General features: G+C 61.0%; 1 protein-coding gene across 1 annotated transcript; it reads left to right on the forward strand.

Moving 5' to 3' along the window:
- Nucleotides 1-71: 71 nt before the first annotated feature.
- On the forward strand, nt 72-5,203 carry MYMK (myomaker, myoblast fusion factor; the record flags this gene model as incomplete). The annotated part of the gene is made up of 4 exons (XM_058301379.1): nt 72-201; nt 1,038-1,186; nt 4,034-4,150; nt 5,054-5,203. Coding segments are annotated over 4 exons (546 nt in total), but the record flags the coding sequence as incomplete, so codon positions are not given.
- Between the last annotated feature and the right edge of the window lie 13,047 nt (nt 5,204-18,250).

The raw sequence follows: 18,250 nt of genomic DNA on the forward strand, positions 1-18,250 counted from the left end.
GGGAGCGCCTGTCCGCCGGGGTGCCCCCGCTCAGCCGCGGCGCCCCTGCCCGCCCGCCCTGACGCCCGGCTGCGCTCTCCCGGCAGCTCAGCCACGCCTGCAGTGGCCCGGGCCTGGCGGTGCTGTGCCTCCTGCGCCAAGACCTCCTGGAGCACTTCAGCGTCTACGGCACCGCCCTGAGCATGTGGGTCTCGCTGATGGGTGAGTGGCCCCGCGGGCCCAGCCTGCAAGCGGGGGGCCAGGCCCCTCGCCCCCCTGCAGCCCTGGGAGCCTCGGCCCTCCTGGGGGGGTCCGACGCGGGCTCGGCCTCTGGGGAAGAATCAGCAGCTCTTCCACGCACTGGTGCCCGTTCCTCGGGTGCTTTTAAGTTACCCACTTAAAAAACACCTGTTATGACAGATGCCAACTGCAGGGGAGGTAAAGGGCCAAGCGGAGACACCCCCCCCCCAGAGGCCGCTCCCTGCTCGGGGTTCGGCCTCCGGACCATCTCGAGGCTTACACAAAATCCACACGCATGTGTGATTCTCAGCTTGGGTTTTTATGGAGATGAGAGTGCACCAAAGCACGATGTTCTGCAGATTGGGTTTTCTTCCCTCCCACTTAGCATTGTCTCATGGCCACTGTTCAGTGTCAGGCCTGCCGGCTCGGACCAGCCCCTCTGGCTGCTCAGAGAGCCGTCCCACGCCCCGCGCCTGTGGCTCTGTCCTCTGTGGCACGGGAGGCCCCGTGTGTTAGCGCCTGGGCTGTTGTCACGGGCACCTCTTGGCGACGTCTGAGCCGCTCTGTCTGCTGGGAAGCAGCGCCCTGCCCCTCCTTTCTAATCTCGGGGATCACGCTGGGCTTTGGGGTCCCACTGGCTGCGGGGACAGCGCCCCCAGAGACCCCCGAGATACCCCTAGGGGTACGGTGGGTGGGTGGGAGAGGCTGCCTCCCCTGCCTCGCCTCACCTGCCTCACTTGCCCCTCCTCCCCTGCCCCTCCTCACCTACCCCGCCTCCCTGGACCCTCCTCCCCTGCCCTGCCCCTGCCCGCCCCCAGCCCTGGCCGACTTCGACGAGCCCCGGAGGTCGACGGCGGTGATGCTGGGCGCCCTGACCATCGCCGTGCGCGTCTACCAGGACCGCTGGGGCTACGGGGTGTACTCGGGCCCCGTGGGCACGGCCGTCCTCATCATTGCGGTGAAGTGGGTGCGTGCGGCCGGGCGGGGCGGGCCCCTGGGGCTGCCCTGTGGGCAGGCGGCTGGACGCACACACTCAGCCGAAACACGCTGTGTCCTGGCCACACCGGCTTGGCCAGCTGCCTCTGCTCAACAGCTCGGGACCCCTCGGCCTCAGTTTCCACCTCCGTGAAAGAGGGTATGGCCACATGACCCAGTGCCTGCCTCTCAGGGTTCCCTCAGAGACCCACTGAGCAAACGCAGCTCATGTACCCGGCAGGGCGCCTGGCTTCTAGTGGTTCCAAAATAGGTGCCAATTGCCATTCTCATCAATCATCATCACCACTATCAGTGGAGAGAATGCTACTTCAGAGACACTCCCTTGACATGGAAAATGGCCTGGGTTAATCCGGGAGGCGAGCCTTGAGCTTGGTTGGAATGAGGAGGGAAGATGAAACGGCTCGTGAGTGTAGAAGCAGCACCGCCGACCCCAGAGCCGCCCCTTGCTGAGCACCCCGGGGGCCTGGCGGCCCACGAGGCCCCTCGCGTGGTCTCCAATCTCCACGGCACCCCTTGTCCTTCCGGTGCTCTTCCAGCTGCAGGGCTGGGAAACACCCCCCATGCTTGCCCAAGCTAAAGAGAGACCCTAGGGCGGGAGGAACCCAGGGGCCTGTCCCGGAGTCCGAGAGCAGGGACCGCAACGCGGTGCTGGACAGCCACAGGCCCGAGGCTGGACGCCCTGCCAGCCAGCAGGAGGCGGGGGCCCAGGTGAGCCCCCCCCACTTCCACCTGCCTTGGCGCGCCACCTGGCAGCCCCGGGCCCCAAGTGCAAGCGTGGGGGGGGGCCACCCAGGCTGCACGCCCTCTCCAGGTAGAAACCGCGCTGGGGGGTGGGTTCGGCAGAGGCGCCCGCACCAATCACCTGGCTGGCGCAGGGAGAAGGAAGCTCAGGCGGCCAGCCCCCAAAGCGCCGCCCGCTCGTCGCACGCACAGCTGGAGAGGACGCCGGCCGCGGGCAGCGCTAAGGCGCAGGGGCCCCGACGGCTCAGGCCACGGCCGGCCGGAGGCCACGCCGGGATCGGCTTCCCGAGCGGGAAGTGGGGAAAGACGTTCCCACCGCACGTGGCGTGTCCAAGCTACGAGGCCGGGCTGACGGTGGCGGGAGAAGAGGGCCTTGACCTGCCCGGCCTTGACAGCGTGGGGTCCTGCCAAGCCACGTGGGGCTGCGTGGCCGTGGAGTTCTTGGTATTGCGGCTCGTTCTGCAGCCAGAGGCAGGCGGAACCTTCTTGTCTGTCTGCGGCGTCCTTCAATCAGAGTCTGGACGTCGACGAGCCAGGACGGGAGGTGCTCATGGGCACCCCCACTTCGTGCCGGGTCCACGGACCCTGGGCTGCGGGTCCAGCCACGGGGCGCAGGGACGGGCCACCCGCCTCCTGCAGCAGCTGGAGCTCACGTTTGCTTTCTAGACCATTTAATGTCGAGTTGACTTGGGATTTTCAAAGGCAGTTGTTTTCTGGAACAAGGGTGGGTTTTTCCCCCGGAGGCTTGTCCCCCTGTGGGGCCAGCTTGGGGACAGCACCCCTCGGGGCAGGGGGGGGCTGCAGGCCGGCCCGTGGCCCTGGGCAGCTGTCTCCCCTCTCAGGGTCACTGCCAAGGTCACGGGATCGGTTGGCACAGTCACCCAGACCGAGCACCCCAGCCTGGCCGCCCCACACCTGCCTGCTCGGTCCTCAACGCCTCACTGGCAATCAACTTCGCTTCATAGCCCCTTTGGGGACCGAGGGTGACTGCACCCCACCTGAATGGTTCACGGTCTTTTCCCCTCAGTGTAAAGCTCATAGGTCTGCTGCACCCGCCATGGGTGTGATTGGGGGACTGCCCCGGACAACTGGGGCGCTCACACGATAGACCGAGGGCACAGCAATTTATCTCCCCGAAATCCAAACCATCCTGAATTCCAAAACCCCTGGCCCCGAGGGTTTGGGTTTCGGGGACGCGGACCTGCTTTTTTCCAGGTGTAACCCACTTTTTAAAACTCAGATGGCCCTGGAGCCTTACTCCAAGCCCTGGTTTCTGTGAGAGCACCCCTTTAATGGGCTGGTTACGTTCTCCTAATAAACACCAAAGTAAGTCCATCAGCAATGAAAGCAAATGGCATTTGTCCTTCTGCCAACTAAATTTGTCCCGCGGACCACCAGGCTGCAGCCCCCGTGGGCTGCGCGGGGTTAGCAGGTCCCAGCCGGCCCCCGGCAGCTGGGGGCAGCAGCCAAAAGGCTCCACTCGCCAGAACTGGGTTCGAAGCGCAGGGCAGCCGGCACTAGCTGTTTCTCGGAGCCTCCTCGCCTGCTCAGGGCCGGCTGGCGAGCTGCAGCAGGATGAGGATTCAACAACGATCCCAAGCGCCCCAGCGGGGCCACCGGCGTTGGCACATCCAGCACACTGAGTAGCACGACGCCGCATTGGTCAGGGCGAGGCAGGTGCCCACACACATCTTCTCCCGTCGCTGGGCAGCTCGGCGGGGTCTCCCGGGTCAGCCCGGGCTCGTAGCTCGGACGTGCCACGTGCACGTGGGAAACTGCCCACGCTCGAGTGGGAAACTCCCCACGTTCGTGTGGGAAACGTCTTTCCCTGCTTCCCACTCAAGAAGTCAATCCTGGCGTGGCCACCGTCTGACCATGACGCGTTGTGGGTCATCAGCCTCTGTGCCTCACCTGCTTTGTGAAGTGAATGGTAAAATAAGTCCTCTGCTCCCTGGGCGTAGAGGTGGGCAGGACGTGTCTGGAAAGCTAGCCGCCGGAGCTTTCTTCTCCCTGTGCCCGCCCGTCCCCGGCCCGAGCGCCGCGCCTGAGCTCTCCTGTGCCACCCTGTCCCCTCCAGCTGCAGAAGATGAAGGAGAAGAAGGGCCTGTACCCCGACAAGAGCGTCTACACCCAGCAGATCGGCCCTGGGCTCTGCTTCGGGGCGCTGGCCCTGATGCTGCGCTTCTTCTTTGAGGTACCGTGCCCCGCGCCAGCACCCCAGCCTAGAGGCTCCCCCTGACATCGCCCTGGGCTGGGGGACGGGGTTGCTGCCCTCACGGGGAGGCTCTGGGACGTCCTTGAGCCTGGCCGGCCAAGGTCAGGCCTCACAGGCCCACTTACGCGGTTACTCCCACGGCAATGTTGGGGTTCCGTGCATGCAGCAAGGCATCACTGTGCACCCTGTGCGGGGCTGGGGGGTCGCAGGTCACAGAGACAAGTGACACTGTCCTGCCTTCAGAGAGCGCGCAGCTGAGACAAGCCTGGAAGGGGCCTGTGGCCTGTGCCACACGTGGAGACCCCCAGGGGATAACTGCAAGAGAGGGAGGGAGGGAGGAGGGAGGGGAGGAGGGAGGGAGGCGGGAGGAGGGAGAGAGGGGTGGAGAGTGAGAGGGGGGTAGAGAGGGGAGGAGGGAAGGGAGGAGGGAGGGGAAGAGGGGGAGGAGGAGGGAGAGGGGAGGGGGAGAGAGGGGAGGGGGAGGGAAGGGAGGGGAGGAAGAAGGGGAGGAGGGAAGACAGGGGAGGAAGGAGGGGAGGAGGGAGGGGAGGAAGGAGGGGAGGGGGAGAGAGGGGAGGGGGAGGGAAGGGAGGGGAGGAAGAAGGGGAGGAGGGAGGAGGGAGGGAGGGACAGAGGGAAGCAGGGAGGAGGGAGGGAGGGCAGGGGAGGGCCCGGGGCCCCAGCCTCATTCGAGAGCCCCCCAGGCGGTGGGGCAGCCCCTCCCGCTGCAGAGGCTGGTGGGGGTGGAGCCCGCCGAGGGCTGGGGGAGGGGAAGCTTCTGGAAGGGCCCTCCAGACGAGCTCCCAGGAGAGCAGGCCCCGCAGGGGCGGGTGGGGGTGGGTGGGCGCGCGGCAGCCGCTGACCCGCCACCCGCCCCCACAGGCATGGGACTACACCTACGTGCACAGCTTCTACCACTGCGCCCTGGCCATGTCCTTTGTCCTGCTGCTGCCCAAGGCCAACAGGAAGGCCGGCAGCGCAGGGGCCCCCGCCACGCTGGACTGCTCCTCGCTGTGCTGCGCCTGCGTCTGACGGCGCCCCCAGACCCCGCCTGCCCCCCGCGCCTGCTGAGCCCCGGTGGCTGCCCCGCCCCCGGGGGCCCCTCACTTCCTGCGCAGTCCCCAGGACCGCGGGGGCCCCTCGCCCTCTAAGGGCCCCGCAAAGCCTCTGCGGGGTGCTGCGCCCCGGAGGGTAAGGGAGGCGCTTTCTCCCTCCCCCAGCCCGGGGGGGGGGTGCAGAGCCCCCACGCAGCCCCCACCTCGCCAGCCCCCCCGGGGCCCCGCCTGCCGCCCCGCCCGCGCGCTCCCGAGTCATCTGTTTTCTCTTGGAAACTGACCTCACACGTCCCTGAATGCGCCATTTAGGAGGCTCAGGCGCTCTGGTAACGTCACCGTCAGGGCGCCCCGCGCTGCGCCCCTGCGTGCCAGGCTCGGCCCGGGCGCCGCGGCCTCTTGCCCAACACGCATCCGTGCGCAGCGGGGCCTGCCCCATCCGCAGGGGAGAAGGGGCGGTCAAGCCTGGGCCTCGCCCCAGCACCCACCCGTGGGGACGGCCGAGCCCCTGCCCAGACCTCGCACCCGCCCCCGGGGCCAGGGCAGGGAGGTGGACGGGCTGAGGCCCCCGGGCAGGGCCGGCGCGGGGCTGGCTCAGGACCGCTCGCTGGCACCGCGGGGGCGACTGGCTCCCCACCCTGGCACTGCCAGCAGCGACGGCCCAGGGGTGGCGGGAGTGTGTCCCCAGACATCACCTCACAGCCCCGAGCCCTGCCCCCCGCCTCCCCCACCGCCGCATCTGCTGGACAGGAAGTCCCCTCCACCCCCGCAGGCGGGACGCCTGCCACATGTCCTCAGGTCGCCTCCTGCCGCCTCCAGGGCCGGGAGAGAGCCGGCCTGGCCGCCCCGGCCCACGGCGCCCCTTCTCGTGAGCCCCCACGCCACCGCGGCTGAGGGACAGAGTGGCCGGCTGCACGCCCCGCGCCCTCCCCCACGTCCCACTGCCTCCGCTACCCGCTCCCCCACACCCTCTCGGGGTCCCCGCCTTCCTGCAGATGAAGGGAGCCGAGGCGCCGTGGCCCGGCAAGCAGCGGCCGGTCCCCGAGGACCCGGCACCCAGGGCCCTGCTGCCAGCGCCTCCCCCGGTTCCCCCAGCCTCACGTGGGCGCCACGAGGCTGCCTCGACTTACCTCTGGGCGAGGGGAGGAGGCGTGCTCGCACGTACATCTGTGCAAAGACGCGCGTGCACGCATGCCCTCCCGTGAGCACGCACGGCACAAGCGCCCCTGCACCGCGACGACACGGGGTCCCTGGAGCCGGCGTCTCCCGCGCTGGGCCCCGGGCCCCGTCTCTCCATGAGGTGAGACGCCGATGAGCCCCCACCACGGGCAGGAGGTGGAGAGGTGGGCTCGGGGCACCCCACAGGGCAGTCTGGGGAACGCTGCTCGGCGCCCTGCTCCCCCGCTCCCACCCCCCAGCCCTGGCCGCGGCCACGTCAGGAGAGCAGGGCGGCGAGGAGGGGGCAACTGCCTGGGGCTGGCGTGGGAGGCCGCCCGGTCACAGGCAGTGAGGAGGCGCGCTGCAGCCCTCGCCCGCCCAGGCCCCCTCAGCAGCCCCCCGGAGGCCCCAACAGGGCCCCCAGCCCACTGGGCAGCAGGGGACACAAATGGCCAGGGCCCCGGGCAGCTGGCCCTGTCGCTCGGACGGCGCCTCCAGCTCGTGGCTGTGCCCGGGCCTGTTCTGTCCTCCCCCGTGCCCTGGTGGGGAGGGCCCCTCAGACTAACTGGGGGCTCTCCCTGGGGGAGGGGCTCACCAGCGCCCAGCAGCCTCCCCTGCCTCGAGACGCAGGCCGCCGACACCTCAGGACCCCCGTCCTGGGCGCCGGGGTCTCATCATCCGTGGACTCTGAGCGTCGCCGCCCCGGGGGTCAGCAAGGGCTTCCGGGGTGACCCCAGCCAGCCTCAGACGCCGGCAGGACCCTCCTCCCACCCGCCCCCCCCCCCCCAGGGCACCACCCAGGCCCGAGATCTCTGAGAAAGTGAGCAGTGCTAGGTGCTCCCGGAGGTTCCGGGCGGCGCCGTCCAGCAGAGTGGCTTTAGGAGGAAACGCTCCGCCGCGTGACGCCTGGAGAGCAAGGGCCACTGCTAGTGCACAGGGCTTCTCGCTCGTGTTCAGTTCTAACTCATTTAAAGTTAGGTAGCAGGAAGCGGATTTAGCTCAACAGATAGGGCATCCGCCTGCCACATGGGAGGTCCAGGGTTCAAACCCTGGGCCTCCTTGACCCGTGTGGAGCTGGCCCATGCACAGTGCTGATGCGCGCAAGGAGTGCCCTGCCACGCAGGGGTGTCCCCTGCGCCCCACACGCAAGGACTGCACCCCGTAAGGAGAGCCGCCCAGCGCGAAAGAAAGTGCAGCCTGCCTGGGAATGGCGCCGCCCATACGGAGAGCTGACACAACAAGATGACGCAACAAAAAGAAACACAGATTCCCATGCTGCTGACAACAACAGAAGCGGACAAAGAAGAACAAGCAGCAAATGGACACAGAGCAGACAACTGGGGAGGGGGGTTGGGCAGGGAAGGGGAGAAAAATAAATAAAATAAATCATTAAAAAAAATAAAGTTAAGTAGCAGAGGCCCGCGGCGGTCCAGGTCAGCAGTGACGGTGGCCTTTTACTGTGGGTACGTCCCTTGCCGTGTTTGGGACACACTTATCCTAAGCCCGACCGGCTGCTTCTCCAAAATGCTCCCCTGACCCAGCAGCCTGCACTGCCCTGGGCAGCCCGGCCCTGCAGCTGGCGGCGCCCACGCTGGCCGGTGCTGCTGGGGGGAGATGAGGGGGCAGTGCTGTCCTGAGGACATGCTGGTTTGGGAAATCAGGACTGACCAAGCGCCCTAGGCAGACGGGCAGCGGCATCCAACTCCGGCCGTGACCTTGCTGCCACGAGCTGCACGGAGCGACGGGGTGTTCTCCCCACCATGCCCCCGTTCCCCCTGAACCCGGGAGAGCCCCCCTGGAGCCAGGAGGAGCAGCCAGCACCCAGCCCCGAGCCTGGGCCCCCGCACCCACGTGTACCCTGCGCCAGGTGGGCCCACACGACCCTCAGACACACGCGAAGACCGGCAGCCAGCTCCGCGGGGGGTGCCCAGGCCTCGGGCGGCACAGAGGCTGAAAATATTCGAAACATCCACGACGGCGGAGACAAAACAGCCCATTGTAGCGGCCGCCTCCCCCGGCGGGGGCGGGTTTGGCACAGGGAGCCCCGGCCCCCGCCAGGCCGCCCCGCGCGCGCGGCGGAGGGGCTCGCGTCGGGGCGCAGTCTGCGCCCGGGCCTCTGTCGTGTCTGCTACTGAAATTTCCTGTCTCTGTTATTCTCCTCTGCAGTAAGACGATATGAAACCCAAAACTTTTATTGCCCCTTTTAAACGGGCTTTACGGCTCCCCATCCGCTGCGCGCCGCGCGCCCGCCCGGCTGGGATTGCACTTAGGAAGCGAGCTGGGCACGCCGGAGGAATTCGCCGGTCGCGGCCGCAGGCTGGCGGGGGAGGCCGCCGCGCGGCGAGGCGGGGGCGCGGGCGGGGCGCCGGGGACGTGCCTTCCGAGGCGCGCGGCAGGAAGCCCGGGCCGCGGGGCCAGGCGCCCGAGGGCCGGCGGGGGACGGCAGAGGGCCCCTGCGGCCTGGGCACCCGGCCGTCACCTGCCCGCCCAGGAGGCCGCCCCGTCCGTGCAGCCAGAACAGCAGCCCTGGCGGCCGGCGGCTGGTGCCGTGGCCCGGGTCTGGGCCGGCCGCACCCGAAAGGCCCCAGGGCGTGAGGCTGGCAGGGAGGGGAGGCAGGTGCAGGGGCGGGGCCAGGGGGCCCACAGACCGGCGTTTGAGTTCTCCCTCTAGGACCTTCGGCAAGCTCCTTGCATCCTCCCAGCCTCAGTTTCCCCAAGTGCGACAGTCCCCACCACCCACGGACGGCGTCAGGATCGTTTGAGAGAAAGCACTCAGCACAGCACGCCTTAAACGGTGAGCGTGGGGTGCAGGTGGAGCTCAGTGGCGGAGCGTCCGCTTTGCATGTACAAGGTCCCGGGTTCGAGCCCTGGTACCACCTAAAAATAATAGATAAACATGATTACTTTCATTCTCAGAGGTCTAGGGCAAAGAAGGGGTTTTCTAGAATGTAGATGAACATAGCCTCGTCTTCAAGGGGCGCTTCACCCAGTTAGGGCACCGCAGCACCCCATTCGCCATGGAAACAAAACGCCTTCCGCCAAGTGCCCACGTGGTACGACTCAAGGGAGTGAGCAAGGCAGGCTGCATGGAGGAGGCGGGTTTGAGGCTGAGTGCTGAGAAGCAGAGCGACTCCGCCATGTGAACCTGCTGCGCCGGCTCTCGGGCCCCGCCTCTGCTGGGGTCACGAAGCCCCGGCTCTGCCTCGGACCATCCAGCGGGGCCCTGGACCCCCCCCACACACACCTCCTGCCCCTTCCTGCCAGAACGGAGAGAGCACTGGGCCGCCCTGGCAGAGGGCAGGGTGGGCCGTCCCCTCCGGGGCATCGTCCCAGCCCGCGGGCGTCTGTCCAGCGCACGGTCACCCGTGGCCCGAGGAGGGCAGCAGGAGGGTATCTGCGGGGAGCTCCCCTGCCCCCCTCTCGGGAAGGGTCCGCTCGGCACCCTGAGGTGTGCCCAGGACTCGGGAGGCAGCGCACTGGCCCCGATTGCACAGGGAGCCTGGCACGCTCTGGGCACAGGAGGGCTGTGGCCCTTCTCCCCGACGGCACCATGGGGCCGCGCCAGCTCGTTCCGGGGGGGTCTGTCCCCCTGATCAGGAGTGGCAGGATGCGAGGGCCCGGACCCCGGTCGATCCTGCTCCCTGGGCCGTGGGGCAGTCGGCGTTACCACGCACAGCAAGTGTCCCGACACTGTGGGGCCTCTGCTCTCTGACTGGCCATGCACAGTCTGAAGGGGGAGGCAGAATGGCCCTGTGATGGGGCCAAGAAAGGCTCCCTTTCAGGGGGGGCCTGAAAAGAGCAGGGAGAGGGGCCCAGGGAGAGGGGGGCAGAGAGGACGGGGGCCACCCAGAGCTGCGGGGCCAGCAGGCCAGGAAGGACTGTGTGTCTACTGTGAGGGCGGGCAGGTCAGGGGGACGGAGGCCAGGCAGGCACCGCCATGGCCGGGTGGGTAGAGGGGCCGGCGCCGAGGGAGGGGCCAGGGCAGGGCCCTCACCCACTCCCCTGGCGGCGCAGGAAACGGCACAGGGGTGCCAGCTGAGCCACCCTCGGCCACCAGGGGTGTCAGGGGGAGACGGGCTGGGGGTCGCAGTCTGGAGCGTCCGAGCGACTGGCCCATGCCATAAAGGGGCACAGAGTCGAGGGCACCCCAGGGGCGAGTCCCTGGTCACTCCCACCCAGAGACGGCCGGAGCGGCCACCACGGCGCAGAGACAGTGAACGTCACAGGTGGCAGCGCCCAGGGAGGCGGAGGGGCCCTGGACCCCTGTGAGGCCTGGGCTGGCCCCCTGGAGGGCTGCACCCCCGAGACATGGACGCCCGAGAGGACCGTGAGCTCCACGGCGGCCGCGCCTCACCCAGCGACACCCCTCACCGCCCCAGCCCCCCGGCCTGGCCAGCCTCGTGTCTGGCCACCTTCCTCTAGGGCAGCTGGGCCTCCCGCGTCTTCCTGGAGTTGTGTTTTCCTAACAGCTCCGGGACTGGGAGCTGCTGGCTTGGGGCCCAGGCACAGCCAGGCCAGCGGGGAGTTGTGGCCACAGCTGGACGATGCATGCGACAGACCCTGGCCTCCCACGCCGCGCCAGCGCCGCCGCCAACGGCCACCCCGTCTTCGCCAGCCTTCCGGGGTGGGCCAGGAGGGGCCGAGAGGGCCTGCGCACCAAGGGGGTCCGGGAGAGGCTGCAGGTCCGGCTCGCCAACCTGCCAACGTGCTCATCTGCCTGTGACGACTGCGCGCGGTGGGTCCCCGGGATTGCACCCCAGATCAGCCTCTGCAGTCCAGAGGGGCCCCCGTACCCGGGCTCACCTCCCCGCCGAGGCTGACCCCTCTCGCAGGCCCGAGAACGGGGCGTTGGGGAAGCAGCGCTGGCCCAGATCTCACACCGCGTCAAGACCTGACCCACGCAGGACCCAGCCCCGAGCCATGGCCTCCGGCCACCCCCACCGCCCTCGCGGCACCCTGTCCCGTCGGCTGATGGCACGATCAAGGGCTTGGCGGTGGACGATCCGAGCCCCTGGCCCCGCTCTCTGGACGGTGAGTTCAGGACTCCCCCTGGAGAGGCACCGTGGGCCGCCCCCGCCCCGCCCGTCGCACTCGTGTGCAGGCGGCCCCAGCAGGTGAACAGGTGCCGGAGCAGGAAGCGAGCCGGCGCACGGCGGCAGAGCAGCGAACAGCCCCGGCCAGCGCGGCGGGGCGCGGGGCTGCCAGGCGCCGGGCAGTTTTGTGGATATTAACTCGGAAGCTTCTGGACCAGCCTGTAAGGCAGGCACTGTGAGAGCCCTCGTTTTAATTTCCCCTGGGGTGTCTTCTTTCTTAATTTCCACGCGGAAGTACGCGCTGCGTCAGCCTCGCCGTGGTCGTGACTGACCAGCACCGTCTATGCCACACCAGCCCTTCAAAAGGGGCTGAGCTCTGCTGTGTGGCCCCGTGTGGTCGGTTTTCACAACTGCCCTCCGTGCACCTGGAAAGAATGTCCTCTCTTCACCTCTTTAGGGGTCCATCAACTCAAGCTCGTCAGTTGTGTTGCTTCAATCTTCTATCGCCTTGGGAAGGTATTGCCTGCTCGCTATTGATTAATGAGAGGAGGGCTAGAATCCCCCATTCTGCAAAGGGCAGCCTTGAAAACGGATGATACCGGGACAACCGGATGCAAGAAATATGAGCCTGGAAACTTACCTCACACCATTTCCCCAAATTAACTCAAAATTGGATCAGAGACCTCAATGTCTGAGCTAAAACTAGAAAACTTCTAGCAGAAAACGTAAGAGAAAAATCTGTGTGATCTTGAATTAGGCAAAGGTTTCTTAAGTATGACACTGAATGTGTGATCTGTAAGAGAACAATGGGACTTCAACAAAATGGAAAGCTTTCGCTCTTCAAAAGACGCCACTAAGCCAAGCAAGACAAGATACAGACTGAGAGGAGGTATTTGCAAAGCATGTATGCTAAAGGACTTACATCCAGAATGAGTACGTAACTCTCAAAACTCAGCCAGAAACTAACAACCCAATAAAAATAAGCAAGAGATAGGAACAGGCACGCCACCAAGGAACATTGACAAACGGACATCACGCGTGAGAGGACGCTCAGTCCGGCAAAGCCACGGTGGGTGCTACCCCCACCCAGCAGGCTGGTGTCTCAGTTTCCGGGCCTGCTCGGGCTAAGGCCATGACATGCGTCAGGCTCAACAATGGGAATTTATTCGCTTACGGTTTGGAGGCCAAAAGAAAGTCCAAACAGAGCTGTCCTCAGGGCAACACTTTCTTTCCGAAGGCTGGCGTCGTGGGGCGGCTGCCGGCCGTTCTTCTCTGCACACGGCGACGCACGTGGCAGCCTCTGCCAGGCTCTCCCCTCTCTGCCACGTTCGGCTGAAGTCCAGCTTCCTGCTCCCTGCTTCTCTCTCTGTGTGACCAAATCTCATTCTGTCATGACCCCTCCTGAAGGAGGTGGACCGCGCCTGAGCTGACGTCTCTCATCACTGGGTTCCGCTGACGATGGGCTCACACCCACAGGAATGGATTCTATTTAAGAACACTTTTCTGTGGGTCCAAATCACCACAGATGGCTGGAATCAAAAAGACAACCCTGGGCGCCGATGTGGCTCAGTGGTTGAGAGCCAGTTCCCAACATACAAGGTCCTGGGTCAATCCCTGGCCCCGGGACCTAAAAAAAAAAAGACAACACTGCTTTGTTTCTGTCTCTCTAGTTCTACCTTTTCTAGAAATCTCATGTTAAGTAGAATCACCCAATTTCTGGGGCTGGGATGGGAACAAGGTTTGACTACAAACGCACAAGAGGACTTTCAGGGGCGATTGATGTGCTCAGAAGTGACTGTGGTGAAGGCTACACCATGATGTAAATCTACAAAATCTCATTGGTGAATTTATAGTACATAAATTATTCCTCCAAAAAGCCACATATTTTTAAATTTCTCAGTCTGATGGTGGTTTCTTATTTCACCCTAGAGTTCTGTCAAATTTTGCTTTCTCTAGTTTGAGGTTTTATTATTAGGAACAATCAAGATAAGAACAGTTAAGGCTTCCTGCAAGCCTTTTTCATCATCAAACGATGAACTCTTAATTTCTAGTAATACTTTCAGGCTTAAAGTACATTTTTCTGATATAAATGTAGTCGTTCCAACTTTCTCTGGCTCAGTATTTGGATAAACCTTTTTTTAGCAATAATTTTTTTGTTGCTGTTTTTAAGGAGGTACCAAGGATTGAACCCAGAACCTCATATAAGGAAAGCAGGTGCTCAACCACTTAGCCACATCCACTCCCCAAGGAGAGCTGGCTTCTTCGTTTGTTTGTTTTGTTTTTACGAGGGACCAAGGATCAAACCCAGGCCCTTGTACATGGGAAGCAGGTGCTCAACCACTTGAGCTACATCTACTACCCACTAAAGTATTTTTTTACTAGAGAAGTTGTAGGTTTACAGAAAAACCATTCATAAAATATAGAGTTTAGATAAATTTTTACTTTCCATCTTTTCATATCCTTATGTTTTTTATGTTTCTTATAAAGAGCTTAGAACTGGATTTTGTCCTTTTCATCTGGTGGGAACTCATTATCTTGTCCCTGGAACATTTTGGTTTTTCATTATTGCAATTGCCAATTTATTTGTACTAATTTCTACCATCTTATTTTGTCCTTTTTATCCCACTTTTTCTGTACTACTTTTTCTCTCCTTTCTCCTTTATTTTGGATTGATTAGAGTTTTTTTATTCCGTTTTTCTCTCTTTACTTTAGAATTTATAAACTCTATTTCTAGTCTTTTAGTGATTACTTATCTTATCAAGGTCAAAAGTAAATGAATATCTTTACCTTCCTCCTGAGCATCACAAAGACTTTAGAACTTTCAAATTCCTGTCATGTCTCTCCAAATTTTAAAGCAAGTATTCCCTTGCATTTTTATTCTCTATTTAAACCCCACAAGACATTTTTACAGTGAGTATTTGTTTATATTTACCCATATATATAACAATTTTTTTGTTTTTTTCATTCTTCCTTAGGCCACAACCCTTCCAACTAAGGTTACTTTTTTCTGCCTCAAATATATCTTTTAAATTTCCTTGAGCAAGGGCTTATTTTTGGAACAATTTCTCAGATTATATTTGCCTAAAACTGTCATTATTTTGCCCCTTTGCCCTGGATATGGAATAGTAGTTGGCAGTCATTTTCTCTCAGCAATCTGAAGGTATTATTTATCTATTTTCCCACTTGTGTTGTTGCTATTGAAAAGCAAGCTTTCAGTTTAATTATCTCTGAAGGCAATCTATATTTCCTCTCTGGCTCTTTTCCAAGCCTTCTTTAGTCTTTGGTGCTCTGTGTTTTCACTCTGATGTCACTAAATGTGGATTCCTTCTTCTTTATATATTAGTCAGCTAAAGGGGTACTGATGCAAAGTACCAGAAATTTGTTGGCTTTCTTAAAGGGTATTTATTTGGGGTAAAAGCTTACAGTTAGAAGGTCCTAAAGAGTCCATCTCAAGGTTCCTTCCTTACCAAACTCTGTTGCCATGTGTTGAAGCAAGATGGCAGGTGACGTCTGCAAGGGTTCAGCCTTCCTCTTCCCTCTTAAGGCTCCATGGGTCCAGCTACTTCAATCTCAGCTGTAGGCTGGCATTGGGCTTGTCTCTCTTCATAGGACTCATTTCTTTCTGGGCTCAACTGCTCTGGTCTCTTCACAACATCAGCTGTAAATTATCAGGCAAATGGCTCATCTCTCTTCCCGGGGCCTCTGCTGTGTCTATGGAGATGTCTCTCTTTCTCTGTGTATCTATTTCTGTGTGTCTCCTTGACTGTCTATATAGCCCACAAAGGGGACAGGAACTCAAACTGAGTCACCCTAATGACATGTCAAATCAAAGCCCTAATATTAACATAATTTAATCAAAGGCTTCTCAGCTGAATCTAATACAATCAAAGGGTGACATACCCAGAGGAGTGTGATGGAGTTGTACTCAGATGTGACCTTTCTACACATGCCTTTTCTGTCACTTTTACTGGACCTGTGGTTGGTGCTGGGGTTGGTGTGTGCTCAGGAGACCTGAATCTCTACACTGTCCATGTGACAGCCAGGCCCTGAGTCTCAGCAGACTTACAACTCTTACCCTTTGGTTAATTGGACTTACCCCAGCCAGCTAACAGGGAGGTGAAGAAGGTCAACCACAAACCAGGGAGCCAAGAGTGCCTACAACTGCAAGCAGGAGGATTGCATCCATCATCCTTGTGGAATCTAAGCACCCTCTTGATATAGAGGTGGAGTGGACATAACCATCCCAGGGTCCACAGGATGGAGGAATAGAGTATGGATTAGAGGGGACTTACTGATATTCTACTATAAAACTATTGTGCAGGGTTCAATACCCAGGGCCCTCTGCCCCGTGCAGTGCTGCCGTGTGCAAGAAATGCTGTGCCACACAGGTGTGTCCCGCACGTAGGGGTGCCCCATGTGCAAGGAGCGCGCCCCTCAAGGAGAGTCACTCCATGCAAAAAAAGCGCAGCCCACCCAGGAGTGGTGCTGCACATACAAGAGAGCTGATGCAGCAAGATGGCGCAACCAAAAAAGCAACAGTTTCCTGCTGCCACATGAAAAGGATGCAAGTGGACACAGAGGAATACATAGTGAATGGACACAGAGAACAGACCACAGAAGGGGAGGGAGAGTAATAAATAAATCTTTAAAAAAAAAAAAAAAACAGTTAATACAGCCCCATTGCTGACATGTCTGTCGTATGTGCCCAGCAGTCTAGACGTTCAAGAGGGTTTGCCTTTGTATATTTTGAAAACGCAGATGATGCCAAGGAAGCTAAAGAGTGTGCCAATGGAACGGAGCTTGATGGTCATAGAATCAGAGTCAGTTTCTCTATAACTAAAGGATTGCATACCCCAACACCAGGAATTTACATGGGAGACCTACCTAGAGCAGCTCCCGCCATCAGGATGACTTATGACAGGATACTCTCGAGGCAGGGGCGATCAGGCTCCTGTAGCAGATCACACAGAGGAGGAGGAGGGGGCGGATGGAGAGCTGGTCAAGGCGGACCAGATGTGCAGCAGGCAGCCCCTCCTCCACCCTCCAGTCGCGGGGATACCGACCACGCTCCGGATCTCGGTGGCAGTCAGCTCGCCGCTGCCGAAGCACGACGGGGATGACTTTCTGAAACCGGCCCTAGAGTTGAGGTATTGTTTGTGGACAACGTTTTTTAATTGTCCCGTTTTAAAAAGTGAACATTGCCTAGTGAAGTTAGGTGGCTCTACCCCTTTTATGATGACTACTTCTGGTGGAGTTGAAATGCTATTTTCATTCTGCGTTTGTATAGTGTGGTGCTTTGTTCAATGTTAAGTGTTTGCAGAAAAGTATGCTTCGCATGTATTTCTTTACAATGTAAATTTTGACTGCTGAGAAATCACTATTGTACATACTTCACTTAAAAAGGTTTTCTATCAAATCCAGGGCACTCTGAATATCGGAGCCTGCGTGTGAAATGCTACCAGATGGCAAAAAGCAACAATAAACACTGATTTCTTCTAAAAAACAAAACAGCCTTGCTGCTCTCCGTTTCTCTCTGGGTCCGGCTTCTCCATCCCTGGTCTGAGCCTCACTTCCTGGCCAGCTTGAGGTGATGGGTATTTTTTTTTTCTACTTTATCCAGCGTTTTTAGCTGTTTTTAGCAGGAAGGTTTGTACAGGTATCTTCTCGGCCATATTGATGGGAACAGAAAACGTTTATCTTCACTTTACAGATGAGGAAACTGAGGCAAGGAGATTTTAAATGACCCCCTTAAGGCCGCCAGCCAGGAGACCACAGAGTCCAGTGGGAACCCAGGAAGCCTGCCCCCGGGGCCACGCGCTTGGCCTCTGCCCTTCTCAACAAACCAGGCAGGAACTGGCGAGCTCCTCCGTTCATTCACATTCCTTCCTTCCCTGGCTATTGAGCTTCTCTTACAAGCCAGGCCCTGAGGCCCTGAAGAGGGAGCAGTGAGGAGGCAAGCTGCACCCCAGCCCCGAGCCCTTGCAGGCCAGGGTGAGCGGGCACAGGAGGCAGCGGAGGAGACCCCGAGAACCCTCTCAGGGCGCGGGGGAGGGCCTCAGGCCTGACGCAGCGACCAGGTGTGGGGAAAAGAGCGTCACCTGTTCTGGTGTGGGTGTCGCCTTATTGTAGATGCGGCAGTTGTTCCCTATTATTGTAGATGATGTGGCGGTTCTGAGAGCAAACGGCTGCTTGGGAGTGTCCAATAAATACGAGGTGGAAACTGGGGTCGAGGCTCTCGGTTCCAGCAGCTGTAGCCCCCTGGTCCCATCTTTATCTCCTCTCTCGTGTCTCTCTCTGTCCTTTATTTCTTAAAAGTTCTGCGCCGCCTTCCCTTCGAGCCAACCCACTGTGAGCTGATGGCAGCCCGTCCGTGCACACTGGCCATGCGGGGCAGCCAGGCTGGGACCCCCTATTCCTGGGAAGCAGCTGCAGGAGAGCGGCCACCAAGCAGACGGGAGCCCCGCGGTGCAGAGCGGGCCGGGAGCCCAGGGTCCGGGGTCGAGGGGCTGTCAGAGCACGGGCCAGGTTCTCCCCACCCCCCGCGGCGGCGAAGGCTCCAGAGGGCTCGGGGAGGTCCTTTGGGACCAGCGTGGCTGGGTTCGCGGCGCAGGTCGCGGCGCGGGCCGACCTCTCGCCGTCAGGGCGGGGGCGGCCGTGGTGGGCGACTGGCAGCTGCCGCGCCCGACGCCGGGGTCTTTGCTTCACGCGTCTGCGCCAAGGGCGGCCCCCGGGCGGAGCTTCCCGCAAACCTGCTCGGCGCCGGGCATGCCCGGGAGGCCGCGGGAGGTCAACACTCTGCACTCACAGGCCTTGGCCTCTGCCCTGTTACCCCAGGT

The sequence above is a fragment of the Dasypus novemcinctus genome, chromosome 8, assembly GCF_030445035.2.
Source record: "Dasypus novemcinctus isolate mDasNov1 chromosome 8, mDasNov1.1.hap2, whole genome shotgun sequence".
Classification (NCBI taxonomy): domain Eukaryota; kingdom Metazoa; phylum Chordata; class Mammalia; order Cingulata; family Dasypodidae; genus Dasypus; species Dasypus novemcinctus.